The 15250-nt window shown below is 40.0% G+C and overlaps 1 protein-coding gene and 1 long non-coding RNA gene across 5 annotated transcripts in view; one reads left to right on the top strand and one right to left on the bottom strand.

The window, feature by feature from the left end:
* Positions 1-4516, top strand: part of LOC138757064 (uncharacterized) — a 134405-nt gene extending 129889 nt beyond the window's left edge. The window contains exon 5 of the long non-coding RNA XR_011353321.1: positions 4432-4516. This is a non-coding gene — a long non-coding RNA (uncharacterized lncRNA). The remainder of the gene's footprint in view (positions 1-4431) is intronic.
* Positions 1-15250, bottom strand: part of nsd2 (nuclear receptor binding SET domain protein 2) — a 138017-nt gene that overhangs the window by 109342 nt on the left and 13425 nt on the right. For all 4 annotated transcript variants that reach the window (XM_069923768.1, XM_069923767.1, XM_069923766.1 and 1 more), the window contains 2 exons: positions 8195-8364; positions 7368-7871 (listed from right to left, as the gene is read on the bottom strand). In XM_069923768.1, coding sequence (XP_069779869.1) covers positions 7368-7871; positions 8195-8364 — 674 coding nt within the window. The remainder of the gene's footprint in view (positions 1-7367; positions 7872-8194; positions 8365-15250) is intronic.

Genomic DNA, 15250 nt, shown 5'->3' with positions numbered 1-15250 from the left:
CTTTGGTACCACCCCCGTGGCCAGTAACGTCCTAAATATCTCTGTTAATGGCCCCACTAACTGTCCACTAGCCTCCCTGAGTGTCCTTGGGAATATTTTGTCCAGTCCCGGAGATTTATCCACCTTTATCTTTTTCAACACAGCCATCACTACCTCCTCGGTTATCCTTATATGCTTCATGACCTCCCCACTATTTTTCTTTACTTCAACTGGTTCAACATTTTTTTCCCTAGTGAATACCGAGGCAAAGAAATCATTCAAAATTTCCCCCATTTCCTCAGACTTCTCACTCAGCCTACCCTCGCTATCTACAAGGGGTCCAATTTTATCTCTCACTAACCTTTTACTTTTAATGTACTTATAGAAACCCTTTGGATTTATTTTTACTCTGTCAGCCAAAGCCTCTTCGTGTCTTTTTTTGGCCTTTCTAATTTCTTTCTTAAGATTCCTTCTACACTCCTTGTAGTCCTTCAAATTCTCAGCTCCCTGCTCTTTATACCTCTTGTGCACCTCCCTTTTTCTCCTAACCAAATTTCCAATATTCCTCGAAAACCAAGCCTCCCTATGACTTCCAGCCTTTCCTTTGATCTACACTGGGACATAACTACTCTGTACCCTCAAAATTTCTTTATTGAATATCCTCCATTTTTCATTAACATCCTTACCTGAAAATATCCTGTCCCACTCAATACTCCCCAAATCCCTTCTTATTCCTTTGAAATTTGCTCTTTTCCAATCCAGAACCTCAACTTTAGGCCTCTCCTTGCTCTTCCCTAAAACTACCCTAAAACTAACAGAATTATGATCACTAGACCCAATTGGTTCTCCAACATTAATGTCTGCTACCTGACCTAGTTCGTTCCCTAACAGGAGATCCAGTATTACACCATCCCAAGTCGGTTCTTCTACTAACTGATTTAGAAAACAATCCTCAGCACATTTAATGAACTCCAGCCCATCCAGCCCTCTAACCGTATGGGTATCCCAATCAATGTGTGGGAAGTTAAAATCTCCCATGATCACTATCTTATGATTTTCACACATATACGTTATCTCCCTACAAATTTGTTCCTCTAATTTTCTTGGCCCATTTGGTGGTCTGTAATACACCCCTGTTAGCACCCTCTTGCCTCCTCTACCCCTCAATTCCACCCAAACAGCCTCACTGGTCGATCCCTCCATACCATCCTGCCACCTCACGGCAGTAATGTCCTCCTTAACAAGCAGAGCAACTCCTTTTTTACCCCCTGATCTATCACATCTAAAACAAATGTATCCTGGAATATTAAGTTGCCAGTCCTGCCCCTCCTGTAGCCAGGTCTCACTAATTGCCACAATATCGTGACCCCGAGTATCTATCCATGCTCTCAGCTCATCTACCTTGTTCACTATGCTTCTTGCATTAAAATATATGCATCTCAGAGAATGACCCTCACATATATTCTCTTTTTTACCTTCTACCCTAATCTCCATCCTACCTTTGTTATCTTTTTTTATTCCTATCTAGGTGGCCATACTCCCTGGATACTGCTCTCACACTCGGTTCCCCACCCCCCTGCCAAACTAGTTTAAACCTTCCCCCACAGCTCTAGCAAATCTGCTTGCCAGCACATTGGTCCCCCTCCAGTTCAAGTGGAGACCGTCCCTCTTGTACAGGTCCGACCTTCCCCAGAAGAGATTCCAATGATCCAGAAATCTTATCCCTTGCCCCCTGCACGATCTCTTTAGCCACGCATTCATCCTCCAGATCCTCCTATTTCTACTCTCACTAGCTCGTGGCATGGGCAGCAATCCAGAGATTACTACCTTGGAGGTCCTGTTTTTTTAACTTCCTACCTAATTCTACATAATCCTGTTTCAGGACTTCATCCCCACTTCTAACTAAGTCATTGGTCCCCACATGGACCACGACTTCTGGCAGTTCTCCTTCCCCTTGAACTCGATCAGAGATATCCCCGACCCTGGCACCAGGGAGGCAACATACTAACCTGGATCCCCGATCTCGTCCCACAAACCTCCTATCTGTCCCTCTGACTATCGAGTCCCCAACTACAAGAATCCTATTCTTATCCTTCTTTCCCTTCTGAACCTCAGGGGCAGCCCCTGTGCCAGATACCTGACCCCCACAACTCGTCCCTGATAGGCTGTTCCCCCCAGCAGTATCCAAAGCTGAATACATGTTGCTGAGGGGCACTTCCACAGGGGTGCTCTGCACTGGCGCTCTCCCTCCTTTCCTCAGTCACCCAATTCCCTGACTCCTGCCTTCTAGGGGTGACCGTCTCCCTGTAACTCCTCTCTGTCACTGCCTCTGCTTTCCTTATGATCCTCAGTTCATCCAATTGCATAATGGTTTGTTGTTAATGTGGACATGGTTTAGGAAATATTTGTGGGGTACGAGCCAAACTACACGTGAAACACTGAGCAGAACCAAACAATTGTAAAATGGACATCAGAAGCAACAGGATAAATCAGTTCCTCACGTCATCGCGTACACATAATGCTGTCATATCCAACACTCCTTCCCCTCCCGACATAGTCTTTGAAACATTCAGGTGGGTGTGGTTCATTTGAATCTATGGAGAGGGATGGTATCGGTCAGGCACTTTGTTATTGTAAAGCAACTCTAGGCATGATATGTCCCGGTTCATCGGTCAGGATATGACTGAGCAGTGGAGAAGACAAACTTGGCAGTCTTTTTGGAGATGGGGTCCAAAGATCCAGCAGGCTGCTTGCCTGGTCTCTGGTTTCAGGTACCCTTCTTGATGGTATCCCTTTGATCGGTGGTCTCGGCCCTTCTCCATGTCTGTCAACATGTAGAGACACTTCTACTGGTAGCTGGGTCGGCCCCTCACTGAACAAACCATCCTTTCTGGCTTTGGGTGTCATTGCGTCATCCACTGGTCTTAGTTGGTCGATGCATCTTTTCCATGTCATGTCCCTACTAGGATGTAGTAAGAGTATGGGCTGAGTTTCTTCAGGACTACTCCCGGTACCTATGGAGCTTTGTGTATGTGGAGTGTTCCAGTAACTCAACAAGAAATCAGCGATTTTAAAGGACAACGACAAGTCCGAATTTCATCTCATTTTCATGGTTTTCTTGAAAGTTCGTATGAAATGTTCTGCTCCTTTATTTGTACTGGGATGGTATGGTGCAGATATGGTGGCAAATGTTATTGTTGCACACAAAAGCTTTAAATTCTGCTGATACTAATTGTGGGCAGTTGTCAGACACTAGTTCAATGGGTAATCTATATGATGTGAAAACTTCTGAGTTTTTCCATGGTCTGACCCACAGCCGTTTTTTTCATGCTGATTACAATTGGTTCAAGTGCACATCGACTACTATCAGCAAATTCTTTCCCATGAATAGCCCCACAAAGTCTATGGTTGTGATGGCCATTTCCATGGGTTTGCAAACGTGTACGGCCACAAGTTTACATTGGTGACAGACAACAAACCAGAGTCTAATATTGGGATTTTAAAAAAAATACCAATGGTGGTGGCAGCCTGAATTCAAAGGTGGGTATTGCTATTGGCAGCATACGATTTTGATTTAAAACACAAAATAACCACGCAGATGCCCTCTCCTGCTTACCACTCCCAGATATGGAGCAGAATGAAACAATCATAAAATGGGTATCAGAAGCAACAGTATAAATCGTAAACATGTAATGGTATCATATCCAACAACTTTCTCTTCATGTCATGCAAGCTGTAGGAGTTTTTAGAGAGTGAATACATATTTAATTGTTATAAATCAAGGATTCCATTCAATTTTATACTTCCAATCTATGCAGGACAATTTTTATGGTGGCAAAAAGTATCAGCTACTGGCTTACAAATATATTCAGTGCAAATGAAAATCTTGGGTTATTCAAATCAAAGGTACAGAAGAACACAGGCATCAAAGCCATTTTACGAATGGAATGGAAATTGCTTTGATGGATAAACGTTGTCCTGCTTTATATCCAAAGACATGGCTTCATTTCCTGTACAACAATGATTTTAGCCTAATGTTGAAGATGAACAAGATTAAGAAAGAAAATGAAAGAACAAATCAATTATGAATACTACATCTGATCAGCATACAACTGGAAATCATGGAATAGATTAGATCTAAAAATAAGATCAGCTGTAATACCTGCCATGGATAAATGTTTTTCATATTGAATGGGCAAACAACTAGTATCTGCCAAACTATTTTTGAAACTGAAGTGGATGATAGAAGCAGAAGAAGAGTGCCATCAGATCTCTTGATTAGGGATAATGAAACAATAGTTATTGTTTACAATTACTGTATATTTTGGCATACAAGTAGAGTGTGAAACACAAAAAAAAGTTCTCAAAAAGGGGATGGGGAATTCGACGTATGCAGACATACTTTTGAGACTCTAAATTCTCCAAAATGATTAATGTCAATTTGGCGTACAGGTTGATGCTGGAAGCACCTCCCCACTGCTGGGCACCACATAACCACTCCTTCCTGGGATCACCGCTGCTGCTGCCTAGTAGGCCGAGGTTTCTGTACCTGCCTGGAGCACCATATCACTGCTCCAGCTCTGTGGACCGTCGTCATTGCTGTCTGGTAGGCAAAGGTTTTTTTTTTAAAATAAAATTAATTTACAACTTTGTTACTTGTGATTGTAATGTTTTTTTAAAAATTTTTTGGTTTGTTCCTTGGAGGCCCAGACAGCTTGAAAAATGGGGGTCAACTTGTACACCCAAATATACAAAAGCCCTTGAATTTTTACAAATTATTTTGTTACATCCAACAAGATTCATGGCAAGTCAAATCAGGACTATCAGTCCACTTTGAATCTGAGAAAAGTGTTGTAAATGTTTGAAGTTTTTCTACCAATACTGTGCACAACATGGGTACTGTCATGTGAGCTCGTATCCAGACTGAATTTAAAACCTGACGCATGGTTGGCGTAGTGGTTAGTGCAATCCCTTTATGGCACCAGCAATTAGGACCAGACCGGGATTCAAATCCTGTGCAGACTGCGAGGAGTTTGTACATTCTCCCCATGTCTACGTGGGTTTTCTCTGGGGGTACCAGTTTCCTCCTACTGTTCAGAAAAAAAACCACCTGCTGGGTGTCTAAGTTAAATGGTGTAAATTGGGTGGCACAGACTCATGGGCCAAAAAGGCCCATTACCATGCTGTATGTTTAATTTTTTTAAAATTCAAACATGTGAAGAACTAAATTCCAGCTGAGGTGGGAATGTTTACCCTCAACATCAAAGATTAATTTTTAAATGTAACATCAAGCATCAGCAAAACTGAAGTTAATGGAACCAGAGGGGGGTGGGAATTTGACTGCTGAAGTCATATTCCACGAAAAGTAAGGTGGTAATAGTTACTGCAAGTCAACCAAGGAGTTTGGCAATCAACCATCCATAGACCATGATTTATCAACCATGTTCCTGCTGAAACCACATTTCAGTTCCACTCCTGACACACCAAATCAGGACATGCGCACCCAACAAGATCTCAACAACATTCAAGTTGGGCAACTTCAATAGCTCATAACATTGCTTACATTGGTGAGAGGATTCAGTAATTCTAACCACTGCTTTAATTCAATATGAACAAGACTGAATATCACTGTCAAAATATTGGTCAAGGTGGAAAGCAATATCCACAAATCCAAATCAGTGGCATACCTATTTGCTATGGCTGCAATAACAGGCATTTCACAATCAAATCCTGACTCCCCAAAAACTACCCATAAGTCACAAGTTAGTGCTAGAAATTTTCCACTGCCTGTCTGACTGGAGTTATATCAGCACTTAAACCTAGATATCTAGACTAAAAGCAGCAAGATGGATTTTTAATTTCATTCGTCTTGAAAGATAAGGCAATAAGTGCTGGCTGTGCAAATACAAATGGATGTACAAAAACACCACACTTGCTTGGTGACTGACACCTTGTGACTTTTTTTTGACAATACCCTCTAAACCTATCACTTAGTAATTTTTTGATTAAACATTACAATGATTACCAAGATTCAACCAAGATGGAAGCAGGAATACACACTTGTGCAAAAAAGAAATCACTGCAGAATATGGAAATCTTTCAGAAAACGATTGGTTCATTATTTCTAGCCATTGATAACAGATGACTGCTATATTCATCCTCAAGATCAAGCAATTTCAAGTCACGTTACAGATTTTTGCCAAGAGTGTTCAAATGATATTGGTGTGATCATTTGTAGCACATTCCATTTCTGTATTTTGCAATTTTTAGCCAGCAAAGCAGTTGAAGTTCACATTATCACCTATATAAACCAATTAAATACACATTAATGCATAAACACACTAACATTTAAGGAGCATGTGGGGATTCAAATATATTTAAGTATTTTTGCTCTTCCAACAGAGGAACAAATTTTAAGTTATGATCAAATATAAATAAAAACGAAACTGAGGTGATTGTCTTCCTCATATTTCTAAAAATACCTAAAGTCACCAAACTGAATCATTCTCACAGTGGAGTTCACATTTTAGGACTTTCACTTCACAACACAACAAAATGAATCTTTGGTTTCTTTCCAATAAAGTGAAACATTCAACACCCTATCCTACATAAAAAAGGTAATCAATTAAAACAATGATACGTGTTAATCGTGGAAAAGATAGTACTGCTTGTGTTCCATTTCAAACCAAATGTGAATAATAATGTAATTAATTGCTCGAATATGCCATTGTATTGGATGATCCTCAAAATTTAAAAATTTCACCTTAAAACCAGGGCTTGTCTTATACAAAGAGTCTACAATTCTTACCTTGATGACGAAGGTGCAATTGCGCCATCATCTTCCTGCCAGTTCCAATGCAATCTCATGCATGTCCATTAGTTATTTGCAAAGTCTCAGCGCTCCTCCGCAGGGTTCATCCATTCTGTCCTCCTGTCAGCTCTGTTCAGGCTTTAAACGGCCTATTACAGGAGCCATCAGTGGATTCTTTACAATATCCACACAGAATTTAAAACTTTACATGGTCATTTGTGAATATTGTACTTTGCTTTTAACACCATCCACTGGTCAGCAGTAAGTGGGGTCATCTCATACAAAGGGTAGGTGGAAATTCTTGGGATCATCCTATATAATGGTATATACAGTACTTAATATTCAGATGATTTTTTTGTTTTTCTTATCAAACTAATGAAAATGTCAAAGGAATGGTCAGTTACACAAACATGCCAGTAAATATCAATGATAAAACCTCTTTCAACTAAAGCCAGAAATAATGGACCATCACAATCCTTAAATCATAAACCTTAAACAGCCCTAAAATTTGTCAGCATTTTAAAGGAAAATCAAAAGGAAATGCATGCATATATACAATTTTTAAAAAAACACAAACCTCATCTCTGTGTTTCTGACAAAAGGCCATGAATTGAGCAAGGACGGCATCACATTTCCTGGTCCGCTGAGTGGCTACTCCATGTTTTCTCTTAGCCATGGGGGAGCTTGCATAACTCTCGGAATCTGATGATCTACAAGATGTCCTGTCAGTTGAATAAATTTGAGTAGAGCCTTCAGTAGAATCCACAGTCCTATTTAAACATTCTTTTGCAGGGATCTTGTGTTCATATGGCTTTGAACATCGCCTTTTATTTGGTGCATTGTTTCTTCTCCTTGATCCTTTAGCATTAGTGAGATTGTCTTTAGGATTCAGCAATTCTTCAAGTTCAATAGGAACTCCAACCTCTTTTGCAACCTGAGGCGGTAACAATGGACGATCACAATCATAGACAAAGGTGTATTTAGCTTTTCGATTCTCTAGGGTCATTGCTAGCGCCTTCTCAGCTTGTGCAATACCTATATCCCATTGAAAACGAATTCGGGCAGGAATTGGTTTTAGGAGCTGAAAAATAAAAAAAAATTTATAAGGGTACATTGCAATTGTAAAGTACTCAGCAAGTCTTTGTTGATCTATAGATTTTCCTTGACATTATCTTAAAATTAACACCGAAAACGTTAACTAAACCATGAATCCCAAGTTTATTTAACTCTTCAGGTAGCTTTTCAAAATTCACAGCTCTTCTGGCTCGTTATTAAAAATACATTTCAATCTGCACCTGGATAGAAGATATACAGAAATAAAGAAAGTGTAGTCATGGAACATTCAGATGATTCAAAATGCTGGAAATGTCACTGATATGGATCAGCAGGCGGATCTTACTCTACCTTGATTTTCTCTGCCTTTGAATTTGCGTGTTTGGCACTCTCATGGACTAAGTCATCGTACTGATGAACACCTACAAAGGGCATCAAACTCTTTTCAAAAATCCATGCTCTTTCTGGAGCTTCTCCAAAAAATTGGACATGATATTGGCGACATACAACCTTATGCAAACCTGAAAAATTAAGAGAAAAGATTTATCGTTGTGCAAGAACTTTGGTCTGCAACACACCCAATCTTCAGTTGAAATGATTAATATTCAGGATCACTGATGAACCTTGAAGACTTGGTGTGTTTTCAAAAATTTGCTTTATTTATTCAAACGTCAAGTCTCAAGAGAATTTCTGGAGGACCAAGAGCCATGATTTTTGCAAATCAACTGTAGAAGATAAAACTTGACAAAGAAATGTTCACTGAGTGTGCCAACCTCTCAAATATACAAAATTTCACCATACCCAAGTCTATTTCGGTATTTCATTCTAGTTTATTCTATGTACTGGCTTTAAAAGGCCAAAGGTTAAAAGAGATCTGCCCCATAAGACTAGGACAATGCCCAGAGTGCTGGAGAAACTTAGCAGGTTATACAGCACCCATAGGAAATAAAAGGCAATGAATATTTCAGGCCTGAGCCCTTTTCCGGAATCTGGAAAAACAGACCGATTCCCTAATAAAAAGGTTGGGGGGGGGGGGTGGTGGGGGGAGGAGAGGAGGGAAGGGGAAAAGGGGAGGAGAACAGGCTAACAGGCAATAGGTGGATACAGGTGGGAGGGTAGAAGAGGAAGAAGCAGAGAAACGATGGGGAGATTGCCAAGGATAGCTCTCTGATAGAAGGGGGAAGGGAGCTGGAGGGAGACAAAGTGCTGAGAAAAAGAGAACAGTGGGGGCGGGGGGGGAAGGAAAGAGTTCAGAGAAATTAGAGGTCGATATTGATGCAATCTGGTTGGATACTGACTAAGTAGCATATGAGGTGTTGTTTCTCCAATTTTCAGGTGGCTTCAATTTAGCAGTACATGAGGCCATTGACAGACATGTCAACAATGGTGTGTAGGACACTGGGAGGTCCTTGCTGCTTCAATAAACAGAGCAAAGATGCCTAATGAAGCGATTCCCCAGTATGCATCCGCTCTTCCCGATGTGGAGGAGGCCGGATCAGGAGCATGGGATGCAGTAAGTGACCTTTACAGGTTTGCAAGTGAAGGTTGCTTCAGTTGGAAGGACTGTTTGGGGCCTGAATAGTAACTGAGGGAGGAGGCGCAAATGATAGTGTAGCACCTCTTGCTGTCACAGTGGTATGTACCAAGGGGACAACTGTTGTGAAGGGATGAGTGGATGAGGGAGTTGAAGATGGAGTTATCTCTATGGAAAGCAGAAGGGATCCCATTGTTGGTTGGAGAAATCAAGGATAACATGTTGGATGCAGAGGCTGGTGGGGTGGTAGATAAGGACTACACAAACCCTGTCTTGGTTTTTTTTGGGGGAAAGTAAAAGGAGTCATAGGTGAGATGTGTGGGAAATAGAGGATTTGCAGGTGAGTGCTGAGTTAACACCAGTAGGAGGAGGAAGACACCTCATGTCCTGGAATGGAAGGTCTCATCCAAAAGTAGGAAGAGGGAGTGGTCAAGGTAATTGTGGGGGCTTATAGGTTTACAGAAGAGGTCTGCAGATAGTTTTCCCACCAAAATGGAGACGGAAAGGTCAAGAAAGGGGAGAGTTGTCAGAAATTAACCAAGTGATTTAGGAACAGGGTAGAAGTTGGCAGCAAAATAGATAAAGATGGCAAGCAAGACAAGGAGGCAGCCCTAATGTAGTCATCAAAATAATTGAAGATTTGAGGAACCTTGCCTGCTTCCAACAAAAAGGTTGAAATCTTTACCACCCCAAAATAAAAAGACATTTCTTAATTTCTTCTTGAATGAACTTTAAGGATTGGCTTAAATATAATGCCCAACATGAGGCCACCCAACAGCACTACATATTTTTTTTTGAATAAAGAGTTTGAGGAAACCAACACATGTCATTGACCATAGAAAAGCAACCTCTGTGAGAAAATTGAAATAAATCTGATTTTGAACAGAAGAGATATTGTTTGAGCAACAATTCAAGAAATATCTGAACAATGAGCAAATAACACCATCTTATGGAGTTGAGATGGGAGACTTGCAAGAGCATAAGGTGTTATCAGGTGTAAGTAAATTTGCATGGTTTGAAGTTGAGCAATAGTGACATTTATGGCAATAATCTGGAGACAAAACATTTGCAAGTTCACTTCAGGGTTAAACAAGAACACCATATGGTATTATATGCCAATGGTTTGATACAATCTCAAAAAATAACCAGAAAAAAACAGAATGAGTGTCAAAAGACAACAGTTGCCTTTCCAACATTCCACAGAAAATTCTGGTTGGGAAAGGCATAAATTAAATGGGGCCTTAATTCTTTCAGATCAAGAGTGACCACCTCATCCTATTCATGCCAATCATCTTTCCTCTAATCCAATCATACCCACCCCAATACTTTAACACAAAGCATTACAGTATAGTACAGGCCCTTCAGCCCACAATGTTGTGCCAACTCATATACCTACTAAAAAAAAAGAAACCCTCCCTACCTCATAACCCTCCATTTTTTTCTTTCACATGACTGGCTAAGAGTCTCTTAAATGCCACTATTTTCCCACCTCCACCACCACCCCTGGCAATGCAATATCGACACCCACAACCCTCTGTGTAAAAAAAAAAAAAAAGTACCCCTGAAATCTCCCTTTTCACTTTGTCTAGGTGACTTTTGGTGTTTGCTGCTCCTACCCTGGGAAAAAGGTGCTTATCTATGGCTCTCCTAATCTTGTACACCTCTATTTGGTCATCCTTCATCACTTCAAAGAGATAAATCTGTGAACCATGTCTCTTTAGAAATTTTCCAATCCAGGCAACATCCTGGTAAATCTTCTTTGCACCCTCTTCATATCTTCCACATCTTTCCTGTAATGAGATGACCAGAACTAAACACAATATTCTTAAGTGTGGTCTCACCAAAGATTTATAGAGCTGCAACATTACCTCACAACTCCTGAACTCAATGTCCTGATTAATGAAGCCCAGCATAACATAGGTCAGGAGTGGCCAAACCTGCCTAACAAACTTCAGATATTTAAGAGCTGCAAGACATGAATATTAGTCGCTTTTACTCTTACATTTTGCTACATATATTGTATATAAATATTAAATGCGTGTACATAATATATATTCATGTAGTTTATAAGTTGCTACTTTATATTAGTTTCAATTATCAAAAAGTACACATACCATATATACATGGGCAATGGTCGAATTGGACCAATTTTTTTTTTTTTTAAAAAGTAAAATTCAGGGGGTCAACTAATGCACGGCAACTACTTTTGACTGAAGTACCTACTTCGTTTGGGGCATTGATAACTCAGATGTGAGGGAAGCTGGACTGTCAGGAACTCAGATGGTTTATGTTGTATTAGATCCTGATATATTTTTATTAGGGAATATGCAATCATTAATTTTGGGAATATGCAATAATTAATTGACTTAGGCTTAAATGATTATTAGATTTCTTTTATCTATTTAGCTTTAGCAGTGGCTAAGAAATGTATAGCGCTTACTTGGAAAGACAGAAATATACTAATCTTAGATAGGTGGTATTTAGAGATGAAGTCTTGTTTAATTATGGAAAAGATATCTTTTTCAATTCAAGATGTCTTTTTATAAGCTGAAGTGGACTCCATTTGTTAAGTACATGCAATTAAGTTTGACTTAAATATGTTTTATGTGTGATATTTTAGATTTGATAACTTTTTTTTACTTAGTATTTTTACTTGTTATTTTTTTTGTTTGTGAGTGTTTTTTTATATATATTATTAACTTTATTAATTTTTCACTCTATTTTGGGGGGGGGGAAGGGTGGGTTTTTTTTATATATATATATATATATATATATATAGAGAGAGAGATTTTTTTTTAGTGGCCGTATATATGAGGGGGGGGTTAGACTGATTTAAGTTAGGTCATTAGTCCTGTGTTGTAATAATTACTTTATTTTTGTTTTTCTTTAAATGTAATTTTTTTTGTTTTATTCATGTGATAAAATCTTTAAATAAAGTTTTTTTTTAAAAAAAAGGAGCTCAGATGGGCAGGAAGCTGGACTGTCAGAAGCTCAGATGGGAGGGAGGCCAGGAGCTCAGATGGGAGGTCAGCTGGGCCATCAGAAGCTCAGATGGCTCCTGACGCTCCAGCTGCCAGAGAAACCATTTTCTTTGAATTCAAATTGCATCAGGATGCACTGGTGTTTAGAAATTACATTCCACAACTCAAATAACTCACAACTTAAACTTCACACCAGAGTTTATTTTAGTCTTTGGAAAAGAACAATTCACCCACCTTTCCAGCCTATTTTCACCTAAAAAATATAATACACTAACAAAATTCTGCACCTGCTCAAAATGTTGTTGATAATGTGCTTCAATTACTTTTAGGGAAAATATCCAGTTGAAATTTTAAGCTCTTGAACAGGACTCCTGTTTTATATTAAAACTGGAGCAATGGTATTGAAAATACAGGGACACCATCCTTTATCCGGAACCCTTGGTGTTTTCCGGATTTCAGAACAAAGCCCCAGATTTAAGCCCACCCAAATTGTGCTGCCATATTCATTCCCTTCCAGTCGTGTTAGCGTTTCTATCCCTCTCGCCCACCCGAGTCGCGCTGGCATCTCTCTCCCACACCTACCAATGTCGCACTGCCGTCTCTCTCTCCTCCACCCCCCCACCCACCCGAGATGCGCTGCCATCTCTCTCTCTCCCTCCGCTGTACCAGCACCAGGAAACAAAATGCCGGTTTTTGGAACTTTTCAGATTTCAGATGTCCATATAAAGGATTGTGCACATCAATGGCAGATAAAACAATCATGCAATTGTGAAATACTATATATGCTGTCGTACAAGACGACCCTAAATTTTCACTGAAGGTTTTGAGCTTTACTCACAGTACAAGACTGGCACTTGCTGCAGACCAGTAGAGTGATGCTGCTAGGCACATTTAATGTACTAATTCACAATATTTTAAAAGCAAATCACCCAGTAAAGGTAATTTAGCACATTATAAAATAAACCATTGTTGACTCCTTTAACAGGCCAATTAAAGACGAAACCTTGCCAACAGCAGTTGAACTCTGCGGATGGACCCCACAGGTGAGTGCTGAGACTTCGCAGTTAAGCTTTTCATCTTATACTTGGCATACAAGATGACCCTTGGTTTTGGAGTGACATTTATTATGTTCAAGGACCTTCTAATACACCGACATATACGGTATGTTATTTCCAATGCTTCTAATTCATACAAAACTATTTAGAGATACTGGAAATTTAAGTTACAATTTGAAGCAAATTATTTCAAAGTGCTTAATTCTATTGAACCACCCTTCAAGTTCTGTCATTTTCATATACACCGAAACCTCGTTAGAATGCAATTCATCAATCTGCAGAATTGCTTATAGAGCGGGTGTCTGTGGACCCCAAACTGCTAAGGGGAGGGCTGATGACAATTAGCTGGCGACCCAACTCCCCGCGCCAGACAGCCCACCTTCCCGATGCCCCTGTCCCCTGGTGCGGGACTTTGGGGCAGGGGCATCTCGCGCCAGGCACTCTTGACACATATGCATCTGTTCCGTGACTTGGCTGTAACATGGTATGAAATCTTGGACCCCAGCTACTGCGTTCCAACGAGGTTTTACTGTATTTATCTTTGTCAATTGATGTGCGCATTACTATTTCAATCGATTTGTTATAGGTCATACAAATTACTGGTTCAGGCAGAATGTGAACAGCAGCAATGTCTGCTATACCAAAGACTACTTAACAATAGATATAGCACAGGAAAGGTAAAGGTTCCATTACTATCACTTAATACATGAAATTCTTTAATCTTTGTCTTCTGTCAGGCAGAGAGTCACTACTTTGTCCAGTGCCACTCACAAAAACTTGGTGTTCCTAGGCAGTCTTCCCTCCAAGCACTGACCAAGCCAGGCATATTCAGGCTATTAGGGTGCAGCAGATCATTCCAACTCACGAGTCTATGCCGCCCAATTTGCACCCAATTAAGTTACACCCTTGCTACGTTTTGAACAGTGGGAGGAAACCAAAGCCCTTGGGGAATTTTGACAGACATGGGAAGAACATACAAATTCCTTGCAGACAGCGCGGGATTTGAACCCTTGACCCGATCGCTGGCATTGTAAAGATGTTGTGCTAACCATTATACCAATCGTGCCACCCCTATGAAAATGAATCAGCTATAACAAGAATAGTTTATGGAGCAATTTTAATATTCTGAAGTATGGTGTATTCTGGGAATCTATTTGGAACAAAAAAATTTACTGAGGCACAAAAGGAGATTAGAATGAGTGGTTAAAAGCCAGATTGAAGTTGCAGATTGAAGGTACTGTAATTTGAAAAACAGGCATCGCACCAATGTAAGGAAAAATGCCAGTTCTGGAGACAGATGCAGGTCATACAAGAGAGACAAACAAAGCTATTAGCAATTTCACACAGGAATTTTAGTGTACTAAAAGCAAGTAATATCAAATGGGACACAAGTTTGGATGTGGCTTCAGTGTTTGGGATGAGTTAAAAGTGGAAATAAACAAGGTTTCAGTGGAGGATAGGCAGGAGTGAGCAAAATGACTAACAATAAGGTGATCTTTGTAACCTGACAGTACGCAGCATTCAGCTTGTGTACAGTGATGGCAGCAAGAAGGATTTGCTGTGGCTGCTATGGAGTCAGTGACAGGTCAATGGGTTCAGTTTTTCTACTGTTTAACTAGATTAAAAGGTCATATCTAAGACTCTATGACAGACAATATGGAGCCAGTGAAGGTAGCAATCAGGAGTTGGAGAGTTATTATGTATTACCAGAAAAATATTAAAGCTGCAAAGTGATTCAGATTTGATGTGGAAACACATATCAGGAGTCAATGTGCATTGAAACACAATGAAAATCCAACAAGCTTCAGTTCAGGAAAATACACCTATCATTCTTTCC

The sequence above is a fragment of the Narcine bancroftii genome, chromosome 3 (assembly GCF_036971445.1).
Source record: "Narcine bancroftii isolate sNarBan1 chromosome 3, sNarBan1.hap1, whole genome shotgun sequence".
NCBI lineage: Eukaryota > Metazoa > Chordata > Chondrichthyes > Torpediniformes > Narcinidae > Narcine > Narcine bancroftii.
The sequence above is the reverse complement of the archived record's forward strand: the minus strand, read 5'-3'. Positions and strand labels throughout refer to the sequence as shown.